At 41.9% G+C, this 18,656-nt stretch overlaps 1 protein-coding gene across 12 annotated transcripts in view; it reads right to left on the bottom strand.

Annotated features, from left to right (window-relative positions):
* The window catches only part of Dync2i1 (dynein 2 intermediate chain 1), a 56,566-nt gene extending 54,671 nt beyond the window's left edge, over window positions 1-1,895 (bottom strand). For 4 of the 12 annotated variants that reach the window (XR_001838171.3, XM_017594193.3, XM_006240688.5 and 1 more), the window contains exons 1-2: window positions 449-634; window positions 195-296 (exon numbers count right to left, since the gene is read on the bottom strand). Coding sequence is in view for 8 of the 12 variants with exons in the window: in XM_017594193.3 (XP_017449682.1) it covers window positions 195-296; window positions 449-463 (117 nt within the window). In the remaining 4 variants the exon portion in view is untranslated. Of the gene's footprint in view, window positions 1-172; window positions 652-1,540 lie in introns of those variants that run through there. The other 8 variants (XM_039112429.2, XM_039112428.2, NM_001191773.1 and 5 more) reach the window with 8 other exon arrangements.
* Window positions 1,896-18,656: the final 16,761 nt, after the last annotated feature.

Below are 18,656 nucleotides of genomic sequence, written 5' to 3' on the forward strand. Positions count from 1 at the left end.
AGACAAGGGTCCGTTATAATGGACGCTAAGGTAATTCGTAGGATTTATCATGGGTAATTGATGGGATCATAAGGACATGCTTTAAAAACATGTGTTCCACCAAACCGGAAAACCTAAGAGATGGATTTTTGATATATACTACCTACCAAAGTTAGAGTCAACAACCTTCTACCTTAAAGAGACTCATGTTTCACCTTTCGGCATTTTTTTTTCAGGTGTCCTGTGACTTCCTTAAGTTGACACTCAGCCACGCCTCTGGATGAGTCCAGAAACTCCTCCACAAACCGCACCTGGAGCTAAGAAGTGAGAGGCATCAGCAGAGCTGAGACCTCGACCCAAACTCCGCCTCCAGCTCTCTCCTAAGTTCAGGCCGAGGAGAAACCCGGTCTCCATTGCCAAGAAAGAGTAGAGGAACGCGGGCGCCGGCCGGGCCCCGCGGCACACCGACCTTCCCAGGCTCCATCGCTCCTCGAGGCCCGGGCAGCCGCGTGTCTTCAGCCCAACAGGCGCGGGCCACCGGAGGAAGACAAGCCCGCCGTCGCTCAGCTCGACTAGCCTGCTAGGGCCTGCCGCGACGCGGGTCCCGGGAGGGCCGGCGTCCCTGCCTCCTAGCAACGGGCCGAAGTCGCTGGCCCAGCATGCCCCGCGGCTGTTCCCAGTACGCTTGCGCGTACTCCCTCCCACCCCACCCCTTTTGTAAACAGGCGGGAGCCATATCTTAGGTCTAGAGCTTCTTTGTCTGATCCTTGATTGAACCCCACAGTTGACCAGGAGAGATGAGAGGAAAACGGTGATTGAGCTTTATACTTGAACAAGGCTTTACCTCTTAAAAATCACTCTAGTTGTGGTCTAGAGTGGCAGCGCACACCTTTAATTCCATTACAATGGAGACAGGACAGAAGGATCTTTGTGAGTTCAAGACCAGGCTGTCTACCAAGTGATACATAAGAAGTATCTGGAAAGTAGCTGCTGAAAGGTTAAGGATTCTGTTAACATTCTGAACTTTTTCTACAGACGAGAAATTTTCTTTTCACACACTTTTTCTACTGTATCCCAGGTTAGATTTTGGTTTTTCACTTGCTCAAGACACAAAAGTCACTAACCCAAAACCTTGCCCTACAAAATGTACTAACATACATTATGTCTTTCATCTTTGCTTAAGGTCTATTATTTTCCTTGTTTCTACTAATCAGTACATTTCTTAGAAGGAAGGTAATCTTGGTTGTGGCTGTGACTTACTTTGGTCCAGTTCTTACAAGCGTTTTACTAGTTCTTGCCTATGGTCAAAAAGAATGATCAGCTTTTATACATTGCTCACTGAGGCTGGTAGATGATCTGATGCCAAAGTCAATTCTCTTAAGCCTTAAATCACGTTATACCTACAACTGAAGGCAACAGATGCTGGAAAGCACCACACACTGCTGAATAGGAGACTACCCGAGAAATAGAGACGCTATCCACAATGTTAGAAGAAGTCACACGTACTGCAAAAATGACAGCTCCTTCCGTTATCGGCAACCCAAACTCCAAACATACCCACCTTTCTCCACTTTGCTCCCGATCAGCCTGTGCTTCATCACTGACAAAAACCCTCTAAAATGTAGTCATCCAGTTGAGTCATACAGCAACTGATTGAAACTGAAAAATTCACACCTCCACCCCTGACAATTCACTAGGCAGGGGAGACTGTGAAAATAACCTCAGCTAGTAAAACAAATCAGTGATGGCTTCCAGTGGAGATTAAGATGCCTTCTTGCATAGCTAGTTGCACACATGGACTAGCTGCCATGGGGCTTCAGCCCTACCTGAGCTAGGAGAGCTGTCTCAAAGTTAGGAGTAGCAGTGAGTGGCAGAGGCAAATAGAATTTTATAAATGTCATAATGTTATGTTGTCATGGCAAACTCAGTGGTCAACAGTAGGACCACTGGGCTGGAGAGATGGCTCAGTGGTTAAGAGCACTGACTGTTCTTCCAGAGGTCCTGAGTTCAATTCCCAGCAACCAACATGGCGGCTCACAACCATCTGTGATGGGATCTGATTCCATCTTCTGATGTGCACAAAGACAGAGCATTTGTATACATGAAGTATAGGAATAAATAAAACTTAAAAAAGGGGCTGGGGATTTAGCTCAGTGGTAGAGCGCTTACCTAGGAAGCGCAAGGCCCTGGGTTCGGTCCCCAGCTACGAAAAAAAGAACCAAAAAAAAAAAAAAAAAACTTAAAAAAAAAAAAACTTAAAAAAAAAAAGATAGGACCACTAAAGGGCATCACTCGCAACTGTATCAGTGTTCAGAGTACAAAGATGCAGAACTGTCTCCCAGAATAAAGACCCAGTTCAAGGCAGGTACAATGATTTCTTTGGCTAGGATGGTCTCTACCCTCAATTGAATCAGGCTCATTGGGAGGTGAAGTTTCCTGAATCTCGTGAGATGTATCCAATTAGAACTGCTGCAAACGTGACTATCCATGGAAGAAGGGTGAAGAGAAGCTGTTGGTTTGGCAGCTGCCATGTTCTGAGGTCGGGATTGCTACTGAATCTTGAATTGACTTGAGACCTTCAGCATTCTGGACCACATAACCAGCAATCGTGCACAGGTTCTACTCCCAGGAGGGCAGGAGTCTGAAACATATTCACCAAGAAGCTAACAGACCACCCTTGGCCGGTGGGAGGGAGGCTGAGGCAAGATGATTGTGAGTTAAAATACCAGGCTGGGCTATATAGTAAAACCCTGCCCCAAACAAAATAACACGATACAAGAGTGCCCACCACAGACTATCTGACAGAAAGGCAAATGCGATGCATCGCTGGTCACGATGCTTGCAGCCAAACCTGATATCCTAAGTTCAACTTTCAGTACCCTCATGGCAGAAAGAGAAAAACAAAAAGACCAAATCCTGCAGAATGACCTATACCATGATGCCTCAGTATAACTGCAGAATTAAGTGGACCTTGACCTAGAGGTGACATCAAAACAATTATATTCTTAATATCTGACTTGGCAATCAATCATGTTTGTCTTACACTTTTGCTTATTGAGTAGAAGATTATGAGAATCCATTCTGATGATCTGATAACTTGCAGAGTGCTAGAAACAGAACCAAAATGCAACACATTCTGGATGGGTAGCTGCTCAAAACTATTGAGAACATTATGTAATCAATTGTTAGGCAATGTAAAAGCCAAGAACAGCTGATAGATTGCAATGAGCAAATGACAGATATCTGCCTAGAAGAAAAAGATGAATTAAGGACAGTCTTCATTTTGGTTAGAATTTTAAGCATGTCCCAGACCACCCAGGGAAGTGTGTCAGCAGAGGGACCAAGGCTTGGATTTCAGGTAGAGAACGGATTCGGCGCGACAGACAGACACAAACTCGAGGTGTGTGCTGTTGCAAAAAGTTTTACTTCTTGGCATAGATTTAAGCAGTTAGAACAGGTATATCATAATTGGCAATCATCCAGCTCTAATTCATCATCCCACCAAATGTCCCTTGCAAGGAGGAAAGCTAAACGTACAATCTAGGAAACAATTTTCAGCTGCAAACAATAGTTTAGAAAACTGCAGTTATACTGCCAGACTTATGGGCACCTGGTATGTATTCATCATGTACCTTTGTTTTAATAAAGTTTAAACTCTATATTTATGGCCCCTCAGAATAACAAGGAAACTTTTGTAACCATTCTATAATTTCTTTCATTTCTTGCTCAATGTTAGTTTCTCTTTTCCTTCTAGTTAACTCTTGATAAGTTTGTTCAACTTGTTGGAACTTATCCATGATCTTTGTAAAAGAGTCACTATTATTCTGAATCATGCTAAACAAAACTTTTCCAAAAGGGGGGAAAGACTTTTCTGGAACAATCATATTCTTTTTTTTTTCTTTTTTCTTTTCTTTTCTTTCTTTCTTTCTTTTTTTTTTTTTTTTTTTTTTTTTTTTTTTTTTTTTTGGAGCTGGGGACCGAACCCAGGACCTTGCACTTGCCTAGGCAAGTGCTCTACCACTGAACTAAATTCTTAACCTCGAATAATCATATTCTTAATGGCTGTAATTAATTTCTCTCCTATTTGCTGAGAACTAATGGGTGCAGCGGTTGAATTCATCGCAGCCGTTGAGTTCATCAGGATCATGATGGTGTGAGACATTTCCGTCTCTGAACTTTCAGTTCCTGAGACATCTAAAGGTACATGACTGTCTTCCCACACTGCTATATTCTCAAAATCAGATATTGTTGATAGGCTTAAAGTTGCTAAGATCACCAAAGCTAGAACACAGAAGGCACTTCCACCACAAGCATAGACCCTGGTCATCATCTTTTTGTAGGGAGACACCAGGGACCTCCAGGAGGCCAAGCCATTCCAGGCACACGCCTCTGTCTGGATAGAAACGAAGCACAAGGTCTTCACGTCACACAGACTCTACTAGAGTGGGTGTGACATAAGCACAATTAACCAGTAAGAGAAGCTAGGAACCAATAGTCTGAGGCAGGAAAACGAAAAGTGGATACAAACTTAGGGAGGAAAGGGTTGGAGGGCTAGTAAGAACTAATTTTATTTATAACAGAGCTGTGCAGTTGAAGTCAATATGAACTGTGAACTATACATGTGGTTTTCGTAGAAGGGGTGTGTGTGTGTGTGTGTGTGTGTGTGTGTGTGTGTGTGTGTGTGTGTGTGTATGTGTGTATGTGTGTGTGTGTATACCAGAATTCAGTCTTGCATTGTGTGCCTCAAGACCTGTCCACCTCATCTTCTGAGATAAGGAAAATCCTAGAATCTTGGACCCTCAGATTAGACTAGGCTGGCCAGAAAGAGCAGGGTTCCTTTTGTCTCTGTTTTCCCAGCACTGAGATAGAAGTGCTCATCATTATGTCCAGTGTTTGGTTTTTGCTTGTCTCTTTGTTTCATTCTGTTGGGGGGGGGTTTGTTTTTGTTTTTTGAGACACCTTTGTCAGTGGTAGCCTTGGCTATCTTGAAATTCACTCGGTCCTTATTTTTGCATGACAATCACTTTGTTTTTTAAATTTGACTTTGTTTAATTTTTCATTTTTATTTTTAATATTATGTACTTCATTTGTCAAATAAATACTCTTATGGAAAATATTATATATATATATATATATATATATATATAAAGGAGCCATAGAATTTATCAAAGATATGCCTATATTTTTAGGTCATTAAATTTCATTCAGTTAATATAAGTTATGACAAACCTTAACATTGTAGATAATTTTTTTTGTAATTTCTTTTTTTTGTTTTTTGTTTTTTTTTTAATTTATTTAATACTTAATAATAATTCTTTGGTTTCCGGGCAAACATCCCCCTCCCCCCTCCCCTTTCTTATGGGTGTTCCCCTCCCAACCCTCCCCCCATTGCCGCCCTCCCCCCAACAATCTAGTTCACTGGGGGTTCAGTCTTAGCAGGACCCAGGGCTTCCCCTTCCACTGGTGCTCTTACTAGGATATTCATTGCTACCTATGAGGTCAGAGTCCAGGGTCAGTCCATGCATAGTCTTTAGGTAGTGACTTAGTCCCTGGAAGCTCTGGTTGCTTGGCATTGTTGTACATATGGGGTCTCGAGCCCCTTCAAGCTCTTACAGTTCTTTCTCTGATTCCTTCGACGGGGGTCCTATTCTCAGTTCAGTGGTTTTCTGCTGGCATTCGCCTCTGTATTTGCTGTATTCTGGCTGTGTCTCTCAGGAGCGATCTACATCCGGCTCCTGTCAGTCTGCACTTCTTTGCTTCATCTATCTTGTCTAATTGGGTGGCTGTATATGTATGGGCCACATGTGGGGCAGGCTCTGAATGGGAGTTCCTTCAGTCTCTGTTTTAATCTTTGCCTCTCTCTTCCCTGCCAAGGGTATTCTTGTTCCCCTTTTAGAGAAGGAGTGAAGCATTCACATTTTGATCATCCATCTTGAGTTTCATTTGTTCTAGGCATCTAGGGTAATTCAAGCATTTGGGCTAATAGCCACTTATCAGTGATTGCATACCATGTATGTCTTTCTGTGTTTGGGTTAGCTCACTCAGGATGATATTTTCCAGTTCCAACCATTTGCCTACGAATTTCATAAAGCCGTTGTTTTTGATAGCTGAGTAATATTCCATTGTGTAGATGTACCACATTTTCTGTATCCATTCCTCTGTTGAAGGGCATCTGGGTTCTTTCCAGCTTCTGGCTATTATAAATAAGGCTGCGATGAACATAGTGGAGCACGTGTCTTTTTTATATGTTGGGGCATCTTTTGGGTATATGCCCAAGAGAGGTATAGCTGGATCCTCAGGCAGTTCAATGTCCAATTTTCTGAGGAACCTCCAGACTGATTTCCAGAATGGTTGTACCAGTCTGCAATCCCACCAACAATGGAGGAGTGTTCCTCTTTCTCCACATCCTCGCCAGCATCTGCTGTCACCTGAGTTTTTGATCTTAGCCATTCTCACTGGTGTGAGGTGAAATCTCAGGGTTGTTTTGATTTGCATTTCCCTTATGACTAAAGATGTTGAACATTTCTTTAGGTGTTTCTCAGCCATTCGGCATTCCTCAGCTGTCAATTCTTTGTTTAGCTCTGAATCCCATTTTTTAATAGGGTTATTTGTCTCCCTGCGGTCTAACTTCTTGAGTTCTTTGTATATTTTGGATATAAGGCCTCTATCTGTTGTAGGATTGGTAAAGATCTTTTCCCAATCTGTTGGTTGCCGATTTGTCCTAACCACAGTGTCCTTTGCCTTACAGAAGCTTTGCAGTTTTATGAGATCCCATTTGTCGATTCTTGATCTTAGAGCATAAGCCATTGGTGTTTTGTTCAGGAAATTTTTTCCAGTGCCCATGTGTTCCAGATGCTTCCCTAGTTTTTCTTCTATTAGTTTGAGTGTATCAGGTTTGATGTGGAGGTCCTTGATCCACTTGGACTTAAGCTTTGTACAGGGTGATAAGCATGGATCAATCTGCATTCTTCTACATGTTGACCTCCAGTTGAACCAGCACCATTTGCTGAAAATGCTATCTTTTTTCCATTGGATGGTTTTGGCTCCTTTGTCAAAAATCAAGTGACCATAGGTGTGTGGGTTCATTTCTGGGTCTTCAATTCTATTCCATTGGTCTATCTGTCTGTCTCTGTAACAATACCATGCAGTTTTTATCACTATTGCTCTGTAATACTGCTTGAGTTCAGGGATAGTGATTCCCCCTGAAGTCCTTTTATTGTTGAGGATAGTTTTAGCTATCCTGGGTTTTTTGTTATTCCAGATGAATTTGCAAATTGTTCTGTCTAACTCTTTGAAGAATTGGATTGGTATTTTGATGGGGATTGCATTGAATCTGTAGATCGCTTTTGGTAAAATGGCCATTTTTACTATATTAATCCTGCCAATCCATGAGCATGGGAGATCTTTCCATCTTCTGAGGTCTTCTTCAGTTTCTTTCTTCAGTGTCTTGAAGTTCTTATTGTACAGATCTTTTACTTGCTTGGTTAAAGTCACACCGAGGTACTTTATATTATTTGGGTCTATTATGAAGGGTGTCGTTTCCCTAATTTCTTTCTCGGCTTGTTTCTCTTTTGTGTAGAGGAAGGCTACTGATTTATTTGAGTTAATTTTATACCCAGCCACTTTGCTGAAGTTGTTTATCAGCTTTAGTAGTTCTCTGGTGGAACTTTTGGGATCACTTAAATAAACTATCATATCATCTGCAAATAGTGATATTTTGACTTCTTCTTTTCCGATCTGTATCCCCTTGATCTCCTTTTGTTGTCTGATTGCTCTGGCTAGAACTTCAAGAACTATATTGAATAAGTAGGGAGAGAGTGGGCAGCCTTGTCTAGTCCCTGATTTTAGTGGGATTGCTTCAAGTTTCTCTCCATTTAGTTTAATGTTAGCAACTGGTTTGCTGTATATGGCTTTTACTATGTTTAGGTATGGGCCTTGAATTCCTATTCTTTCCAGGACTTTTATCATGAAGGGGTGTTGAATTTTGTCAAATGCTTTCTCAGCATCTAATGAAATGATCATGTGGTTTTGTTCTTTCAGTTTGTTTATATAATGGATCACATTGATGGTTTTCCGTATATTAAACCATCCCTGCATGCCTGGGATGAAGCCTACTTGATCATGGTGGATGATTGTTTTGATGTGCTCTTGGATTCGGTTTGCCAGAATTTTATTGAGTATTTTTGCGTCGATATTCATAAGGGAAATTGGTCTGAAGTTCTCTTTCTTTGTTGGGTCTTTGTGTGGTTTAGGTATAAGAGTAATTGTAGCTTCATAGAAGGAATTCGGGAGTGATCCATCTGTTTCAATTTTGTGGAATAGTTTGGATAATATTGGTATGAGGTCTTCTATGAAGGTTTGATAGAATTCTGCACTAAACCCATCTGGACGTGGGCTCTTTTTGTTTGGGAGACCGTTAATGACTGCTTCTATTTCCTTAGGAGTTATGGGGTTGTTTAACTGGTTTATCTGTTCCTGATTTAACTTCGGTACCTGATATTTGTCTAGGAAATTGTCCATTTCCTGTAGATTTTCAAGTTTTGTTGAATATAGGCTTTTATAGTAAGATCTGATGATTTTTTGAATTTCCTCTGAATCTGTAGTTATGTCTCCCTTTTCATTTCTGATTTTGTTAATTTGGACACACTCTCTGGGTCCTCTCGTTAGTCTGGCTAAGGGTTTATCTATCTTGTTGATTTTCTCAAAGAACCAACTTTTGGTTCTGTTGATTCCTTCTATGGTCCTTTTTGTTTCTACTTGGTTGATTTCAGCTCTGAGTTTGATTATTTCCTGCCTTCTACTCCTCCTGGGTGTATTTGCTTCTTTTTGCTCTAGAGCTTTTAGGTGTGCTGTCAAGCTGCTGACATATGCTCTTTCCTGTTTCTTTCTGCAGGCACTCAGCGCTATGAGTTTTCCTCTTAGCACAGCTTTCATTGTGTCCCATAAGTTTGGGTATGTTGTACCTTCATTTTCATTAAATTCTAAAAAGTTTTTAATTTCTTTCTTTATTTCTTCCTTGACTAGGTTATCATTGAGTAGAGCATTGTTCAATTTCCACGTATATGTGGGCATTCTTCCCTTATTGTTATTGAAGACCAGTTTTAGGCCGTGGTGGTCTGATAGCACGCATGGGATTATTTCTATCTTTCTGTACCTGTTGAGGCCCGTTTTTTGACCAAGTATATGGTCAATTTTGGAGAAAGTACCATGAGGAGCTGAGAAGAAGGTATATCCTTTTGCTTTAGGATAGAATGTTGTATAAATATCTGTTAAGTCCATTTGGCTCATGACTTCTCTTAGTCTGTCTACGTCTCTGTGTAATTTCTGTTTCCATGATCTGTCCATTGATGAGAATGGGGTGTTGAAATCTCCCACTATTAATGTGTGAGGTGCAATGTGTGTTTTGAGCTTTAGTAAGGTTTCTTTTACGTATGTAGGTGCCCTTGTATTTGGGGCATAGATATTTAGGATTGAGAGTTCATCTTGGTGGATTTTTCCTTTGATGAATATGAAGTGTCCTTCCTTATCTTTTTTGATTACTTTTAGTTGAAAATTGATTTTATTTGATATTAGAATGGCTACTCCAGCTTGTTTCTTCTGACCATTTGCTTGGAAAGTTGTTTTCCAGCCTTTCACTCTGAGGTAGTGTCTGTCTTTGTCTCTGAGGTGTGTTTCCTGTAGGCAGCAGAATGCAGGGTCCTCGTTGCGTATCCAGTTTGTTAATCTATGTCTTTTTATTGGGGAGTTGAGGCCATTGATGTTGAGATATATTAAGGAATAGTGATTATTGCTTTCTGTTATATTCATATTTGGATGTGAGGTTATGTTTGTGTGCTTTTCTTCTCTTTGTTTTGTTGCCAAGACGATTAGTTTCTTGCTTCTTCTAGGGTATAGCTTGCCTCCTTATGTTGGGCTTTACCCTTTATTATCCTTTGTAGTGCTGGATTTGTAGAAAGATATTGTGTAAATTTGGTTTTGTCATGGAATATCTTGGTTTCTCCATCTATGTTAATTGAGGATACAGTAACCTGGGCTGGCACTTGTGTTCTCTTAGGGTCTGTATGACATCTGTCCAGGATCTTCTGGCCTTCATAGTTTCTGGCGAAAAGTCTGGTGTGATTCTGATAGGTCTGCCTTTATATGTTACTTGACCTTTTTCCCTTACTGCTTTTAATATTCTTTCTTTATTTTGTGCGTTTGGTGTTTTGACTATTATGTGACAGGAGCTGTTTCTTTTCTGGTCCAATCTATTTGGAGTTCTGTAGGCTTCTTGTATGCCTATGGGTATCTCTTTTTTTTAGGTTAGGGAAGTTTTCTTCTATGATTTTGTTGAAGATATTTACTGGTCCTTTGAGCTGGGAGTCTTCACTCTCTTCTATACCTATTATCCTTAGGTTTGATCTTCTCATTGAGTCCTGGATTTCCTGTATGTTTTGGACCAGTAGCTTTTTCCGCTTTACATTATCTTTGACAGTTGAGTCAATGATTTCTAGGGAATCTTCTGCTCCCGAGATTCTCTCTTCCATCTCTTGTATTCTGTTGGTGAGGCTTCTATCTACAGCTCCTTGTCTCTTCCTTTGATTTTCTATATCCAGGGTTGTTTCCATGTGTTCTTTCTTGATTGCTTCTATTTCCATTTTAAATTCCTTCAACGGTTTGATTGTGTTTTCCTGGAATTCTTTCAGGCATTTTTGCAATTCCTCTCTGTAGGCTTCTACTTGTTCTCTAAGGGAGTTCTTCACATTTTTCTTGACGTCCTCCAGCATCATGATCAAATATGATTTTGAAACTAGATCTTGCTTTTCTGGTGTGTTTGGATATTCCATGTTTATTTTGGTGGGAGAATTGGGCTCCGATGATGCCATGTAGTCTTGGTTTCTGTTGGTTGGGTTCCTGCGCTTGCCTCTCGCCATCAGATTATCTCTAGTGTTACTTTGTTCTGCTATTTCTGACAGTGGCTAGACTGTCCTATAAGCCTGTGTGTCAGGAGTGCTGTAGACCTGTTTTCCTGTTTTCTTTCAGCCAGTTATGGGGACAGAGTGTTCTGCTTTCGGGCATGTAGTTTTTCCTCTCTACAGGTCTTCAGCTGTTCCCGTGGGCCTGTGTCTTGAGTTCACCAGGCAGGTCACTTGCAGGGGAAAAGTTGGTCCTACCTGAGGTTCCGAGGCTCAAGTGTGCTCGTGGGGTACTGCCTAAGTCCTCTCTGCGGCGGCAACAACCGAGGAGATCTGCGCCGCTCTTTCCGGGAGCCTCCGTGCACCAGGGTTCCAGATGGCGTTTGGTGTTTTCCTCTGGCGTCTGGATGTGCGCAGAGTGCAGTCTCTTCTGGTTTCCCAGGCGTGTCTGCCTCTCTGTAGTTTTAGCTCTCTATTCCATGAGTTTTTAAATAGAGCCAGTCCCAGGTTTTTGAGGTGACATCAAAAATGTGAGATTACTTTGGGGGCTGTGCTTATTCTGGTAGTCAATAATGGCTTTGATAACCTGTCCCAGTGATATAACATACTGATACAGGCCATGATGCTCTCGATCTAGTAAGAGGATTGCCAAGAGAAAGCATTTCAGAAGAGCTAAAATGAGTGGTAGTCTCAGGAGCATTCAGGATCTGAAAGTGCAGCTGGGAGGAAAATGGGTGTATGTGCTTGATGAATTACATTAGCCCCTTTCATTTTTTCAGAAGATTGAAAATGCCAGGTAGCATAGGAATATTTAATTTTAAGAGAGTTATTTACTCCTTAGGTGATATTGGAAAGTGAAAGCCTGGCCATTTTTAAACTGTAGGGGCTGGAGAAGCACAAAGCAGAGAATACTGTGTCCTATAAGACAGTGGTTACCTCTGAAGCTCTTTCTATTTTGCCGGGGAATTCTCTTATTCACCCAGTGAAAATCTACTAATAAAAGCAAATATTTGAGTCCTTTATGTAGAGATATAGAGTGAAATCTATTTGTTAATTTTTCCCTCAGCATAGTTGTTCTACACTGGATGGATTATGGAAGGGAAATAGGTTTGACACCTCAGGATTGGTCTGACAATGTGTAGGATCTGGCTTGGAAAGGAATCACAAAGTCTAAAGGATTTCTGTGGCCAGGAAGAGACTCTACAGTTTGAAGGGCTTTTGTCCCCAGGTGTGTGGTTTGAAAAAATTAATAGGTATTTTCCCATTCAAAGGATCTAAGGGACAAAAACCAGCTAGGTTTCTGGACTTTGGAACCATCCCTCTGGTGCTTATCCCTCATCTGGATGCTGTTGAGCTTCCTGTGGGTATATTATGAACATTGATGGGGGATTGAGAAGTAAGCCTGGAGTAAGCTGCCTGTCCTTTGAAAGATGTCAGAATAGAATGTGATAGGCCGTGCAATGTGTAATGGCTACCTGTGTGGTATCCAGATAGCTTCTAACAGAATCCCAGAAGCATGTTTCATAGAATATGACAGCAAGCAAGGAGGTCCTTGTATCTCCAGATGACTGCACAGGCTTAGGTTATGTAAAAAGCAGAGACTGACTCTGTGCAAATGTTAAGTCTCCAGCTGGAGAGCCCTATTGAGTACAACTGGTTCTGCTTTGGGGGCTGACACTGAATTATCCAGAAGAGCCCAGATCCCATGACCTTTGTAAAGCTTACTAATGCATACCCTGGAAGGCTATGTCCTGCCTCCATAAAACTAACACCATCTGTGAACTAGGTAGCCTATGTGTAAGCAAGTGAGGAATCTTGTAGGTCTGGTCTAATGCTGCAGGTCAGACTAACTGTCTCCACACAGGAATGCTGCGGAAAGGCCACAGAGCTGGGATCTGGCAGTCAGATAGCAGAATTTAAAGTCTGGCCAGGATCTAGTCTAATGTTTCTTCCTCATAGCTAATTCAGATTCCTCCCTAACAAAGAGAACCACAACTCCCTGTGCCTTGAGTCCAACCCTGTACCCAGGCCTAAGATCTGGGATGGAAAATCAACCTAATTCTGGAGAGCCCCACATTTTGGGGTAGAAATCTCGGTGCTAATCATTGTCACTGACGGAGACCAAACGAGAAGTGTTTAGGAAGACCAGAGAAATCCAATGCTGGGGCAGAAGTCCAGAACCTTTATTAGTTTAAGGGTCTAATCCCAGAGCTCTTCCTCTAAGTTTCTTCAAGACTGATAGAGGGCTATGAAGCGTAACAGAAGAATCCTAATTCTGCAAAAGTACTATCACATCAAAGAAGTCCCTGAATTGTTGTTGTGGCTAGGGTCTCCACAGTGAAATTGATATCCCTGTGGTAACTAGAAAGAGTCCTTATGCCTGGGTTTAGTACAAGTCTGGTGTCCTCAACACACTGATGTCAATCAGTGAAGACACCTCGGCAGTCCTGTTAAGCTTCTGAGTAACCTTAGTGGAGCAAGGTCTTATAATTCAGAGGCATCAGGGGCTAAGAGTCTAGATGGATGAGAATCAAAGGAAAACAGTTAAAGTCTAATCCCAGCGGCCAGGAGGCTTTGAAGGACATCTCCACGGTACAGAATCTACCTATGATGGTTAATCTTGGTTGTCAACTTGTTGATTTCGAATCACCATGGAAATAAATGTCTGGACACATCTGTGAGGAATTTATCCAGACTGACCAATCAAGTTTGGAAGGCCCAACCCAGATGTGCATGGCTGGGATTCTAGACTTGGAAGAAGGCAAACTGAGTGCAAGTACTTGTCACACTCTGTGAGACACAAGGTGGCCAACTGCCTTAAACTTGTGCTGCCATGACTTTTCTGCCCCATGGGCTGCCACAGTCATATTGTGAGTCACCATAACTTTCTGCCCCATGGGCTGCACCATCACACTGTGAGTCAACAGTGTGACTCTTTGTTAAGAGCTTTGGTCAGGCGTTTTTCATAGCAACAGGAAAAATAACTGTTATAATGTGTGGTGTCTTTATTGCCAAGATAGGGCTGTTGTGTGAAGAGTTACATTTATGTGATACACTAGTAGCCAGGAAGTTATGAATGAGAGGCTGTGAAACATTCTCTGTTTCCTGATCTAAATGGATATTGGGGCCTTTGAGGAAAGTTGTTAGGGCCCTTAAGGGCAATTGTGACAGGAATGACTGTGAGCTTCCAGGAATGTAGATGTCCCACACTATGGGAAAGAACTTGTTGGGCTTGTAGAAGACTCTATGGAAGGACACTGAGGCCCCAAACATTCTTAGGTTACTACAGGGCAGGAAACTTGGTGTCAGTATGGTATAAGACCCTCTGGAATTAAAAAAAAAAAATCCATAAATGAATCTAAACATTTAGACAAGATGTCCCCACCTAGAAGAGGAATTAAGCAGCTAGGTAGGAACAGCAAGGAATGTGTGGTAGTTTGAATAAGAATGGCCCTTACAGGCTCATACATTTGAATGCTTGCTTATCAGGAAGTGAAACTGTTTGAAAGAAAGGGAAGGATTAGGAGGTATTGCCTTACTGGAGTAGGAGTGGCCTTGTTAGAGGAGATGTGTCAATGGAGGTAGGATTAGAGGTTTCAAAAACACCTACCAGGCTCTATACTGCTCTCTCTCTCTCTCTCTCTCTCTCTCTCTCTCTCTCTCTCTCTCTCTCTCTCTCTGCCTGTAGATCAGGATGTACTCTTTAGCTCCTCCAGCACCATGTCTGCATGCCACCATGCTCCCTCCTCACCAGTCAGCCTCAATTAATTGCTTTCTTTTATGAGAGTTCTGTAGTCATGGTGTCTCTTCACAGTGAAAGAACAGAATGAGTGAAAATATATTTTTGTATCACGCAGGTAAAAGAGAGGTGTAACATGGGTTAGTTAGAGCTAACCATTAATTCTAGTGAGGAGGCCAAACCGGAAAATGGGTTTAGGATGGGGAAAGTTGATTCAGGGTTGATAAGGAATATATTTTCTGTCTCTTTCACATCGAGGGCCTGAATAGTCTCATGGTTCTGTCAGTTCTCAGTGTGACCTTTTTCTGTTGAGTAACTCATGGTCTAGGAACAGAGCTGGGGCAGGTGCCCACTTTCAGGTTTAATTTGAGTCTGGGTTCCTTGGGTGAAGATTGGCCTTCTTCATGAGGTAGAGAGACACATTTTTGTTTTTAGTAGGCACCTACTTTACAGATTGAGCATGGCCCTAGCAGAGGTGTTTATAGTTTGATGGTCTTTCGAACTCTTGACTGACCTGTCCTGGCTTACCACAACAATAGCAGGAATCACTCATCCAAAAACTAGATTTGTTCCCTTAGACTGAACCAGATGGTTACTACATGAATCCTAGGATTTCCTGAGTTAGGAAGAGAGTAACCTTGTGTTAAGGTTTCAATTTCATCTTTTTACTTGTTCAGTGTGGCCCTTCTGGCTTTTGAGTTATTAATGACTTCCAGGGCCATGTTAAATAAGCATGAAAAGGAGTCTATGGTCTCTGGTATAGTTTTTGAGTTTAAGTCTAATGTCTGGAGTGGGTTGACTTAAATAGAATGGACAGATAGTATGGCTGGGTCTTTTGACACTCAGAATCTATACTATTATACTTGTTTATGTTTTCAACTAGCCTGGGTGGAAGGGTTCAAGTACAGCAGGATGGAAGTTCCCTGTGTTATTTCCCACAACTTGCTTTATTAATAGGTTAATACTGACCTTTTCAAGCCTCTCTAATAAGCAAATAACTAGACAGTTCCAAAGGATCCTTCTTCATAATGTCCTATGTTGTGGCTTATATGAGCAGTGAAGCTCTATATCAACAGACCTCGGGGGGGATTGTAAGCATGAGTCTCATCAGCTCAGATATATACTAAAGACTGAGTAGGAGACTGAAATGGCCTCATTTGTAAAGCAGGAGGTTCAGATAATGCAGATGTGTTTCTAGGTTAGATCAATAGTGGCAGTAATCCTTTCAAACACCTTAATAATGGTGGAGGAGTCCTGGATAAACAATCCTAGTTTGTGTTATTTGGGATGGTGCAGACACTGGAAAGGGTACATGTACTCTTAGTGGGGTGCTGAGGTCCCACTAAGCTCCTTGTAAATGGAAGGGATGTTCTCTGAGGGAGAGGAGATGCTTCCTTGAGTTGCCTATGTGAACTCCCTGAGCTAGTGTGCATGAGAGAGAGTGTATCTGGGTAAGGAAGAGAAGATATGGAAGCTGTGCGGGCAAGAAGCAGGAAAAGAGGGTGAAATGGCAGCAAGAGTTGGCAGAAGGAGGGGCAGCACACAGAAGCCAAAGGTCAAGCAGGGTCTTGAGTGTGCCCGAAGGAGAGCTTTGCAAGGATGTTACCTGGGTTTAGTTCAGGGGAAACAAGCTGCTGCCTGAGACTTATCAAAAGGCAAGGCTTGGATAAAGACATTTCAGAATTCTTTCCTAAATTATGACAAAGGAGATACAATTTTAGGATGCATTATTTATACCTTAGAATTATTTATAGCTTAGGAGTTCCTGGCGTTCTGATCTGGGGGAGTTATAAGTACCACAATTTGTCACAAGGAAAAACAGCTTTTTTTTTTAATGATTAAGGATAACATTTAGACCAATTGATTCTTGAGAGCATATCTAGGAGTGAATCAGAGGAAACAGAAGGAATGAGACCTTTCATATGTAGCATTCCCCAGAAGTTCTTTGAGGGCAACAGAGGCCCCTGTTGTCAAGGGTGAGACCTTCTCTTAGCTGGATGACTCTTGAGAATTAGAGATCCTTTCATTTTGAGAAGTGAAACCTGGTTTCAGTCCAGAGTCAAACATGTATGGTTGATCAGGCTGGATTGACTTTGAAGGAAGAACACAAACTGAAACTATGAGTTAGTCATGAGGAATTGGCCATGGGTCGTCACACCATGTTGGAGAAAGCAAAATCCTGGATAACCTTTGGACCAGTTTAGTTGGAGGGAGAAACAACAGTCCTAAACAACATCAACCACTGGCTTTTCTCCTCACTGCCCCAGAAAGTGGTGGCAAATGCTAGGACAGGGAAAATGAGTGAGAGAGGAGAGGTTAGAGTCCTCAAAATATTTGTTGATCCATTCTGGATGAGCTACTGTTTGCAGCCATGCATATTGACAGTGAAGGAGACCCCAGAAAAAAGTCAAGGTAGGGTCTTTACTCTTAGGGACTTTCAGTGGTCATTCTCAATTCTCTATTGCCTTCAGGTTTCAATGAAGAGTGATTTTAGCCAAGATCCTGCCATTGCAAATGGAAGCATAGGCTTTCTGCAAAAGCCTGGAGGCAACTCCTTAGCGTGTACCTTGACAAATAACCACAGTCCAGAGTCACAGCTAGAGTACGTTTGAATCTCACTGGAGAGCAGCTCTAGCCAGCCCACAGGCTGTCACAAACACCAGTATGCAGTGAGATCAATGGAGGCAAGGAGAGAGCTCCCTACCCAGGACACTAACGTGTTGGACTGGAGACGATGTAGCAAGTCAAAGTACAGGAGTAAAATTATTTATAAGATTAGAGCAGCTATAAAGACATTTATTAACTAAAATCCACTGTAGACACAGAGCCAGAGTCACTGAATTCTCAGAGGAACAATGGCTCCCTGAGAGGGAATAGGGCTTCTGTTGTAACAGGGAGGTTGGTGTGCTATTTATTTGGGGTCTATATCTGGATAGGTAAGCTACCATCTCAGTATCTTGGTAAATGGTATATTTTATAGCACACCAATTGTCTTTAGTGAGATCGACCATATCCAGTGAGATGCCATGGATCATTGTGAGTTAGGTTCTAAAGTTTTGTTATAAGACATCACAAATCACTAGGGTCAGACTTTTAAGTTATCGGGCTCTGATTGTTAAAGTATTAGAATTTCTGTGAGGTTGAGGCAGGGTAGAAAGTCAGAGAAATTTTGGGGGGGCATGAGAAGAGTAAATAGCTCTTCACAGGAATCTGGCTTAAGTCTCTTACCAACAAAGCATTCCAGCCCAACTAACTGCATAAGACCTTTCTCTCTCACCATGTGAAATTTCCAAGGAATCTCACAGCAAACGCCATTGACAGGGAAAACACGTGCACCAAATCCCTGTACAGTTCTAGTGGCTCCTGCTTTCTTTTTCCTTACCAGATTATACTCACGTTCAAGACATCTTCAGAACTACCCCATTTATCTCACAGTCCAAATGAGAAGTGGGAAAATTTCCTAGCAACCTTTTGAGAGCCACTGAAATGGTATATGTGGGTAATGCTGAGACAGTTATTTGCTTAGTCTCCCTTGAGGAGTCCATGCTACAGTTGCGTATATCTTACTTTCTTCCGAGTGCCTCTCTTTACCTTGACCCTTGTGTTTAGCCTATATTAAAATCTCTACTGTGCTGGCTAGTCCTGAAATTATTTCATTATCAAAGCCATGGATTTCAGTTTAGCCCGAGTTGGGAATCTCTAAAAGTCTGGAACTCCTAATGCTGCTGAGGGTGGCAGTGTGGAACTATGAACCTGATGAAAGGGGTCAGGGAACAGGTATTTGGGTTCCACAGCCAGCCTAACTCATTGCTTGAGAGTTTCTTGTTCAGTTTTGATAGGAATCATGCACAAGCAAAGTGTAGCAACATTGCTGTTAACAGTTCTGGGCTTTGAGTGTTAGAGACTCAGCTTTTAGTGTTAGCTCTCTCCAAAGCTTTCATAGCAGATAAGGGTTAGCGCCTCTCTCAACAGCTTCTTGGAGAACTCGGCAGGTCTCTTTCCTCTAGCTGTTCTCAAGAGATAGCAGCCCTTTTTGTTACTGG

The sequence above is a fragment of the Rattus norvegicus genome, chromosome 6 (genome assembly GCF_036323735.1).
Source record: "Rattus norvegicus strain BN/NHsdMcwi chromosome 6, GRCr8, whole genome shotgun sequence".
In the NCBI taxonomy this organism is placed as follows: domain Eukaryota; kingdom Metazoa; phylum Chordata; class Mammalia; order Rodentia; family Muridae; genus Rattus; species Rattus norvegicus.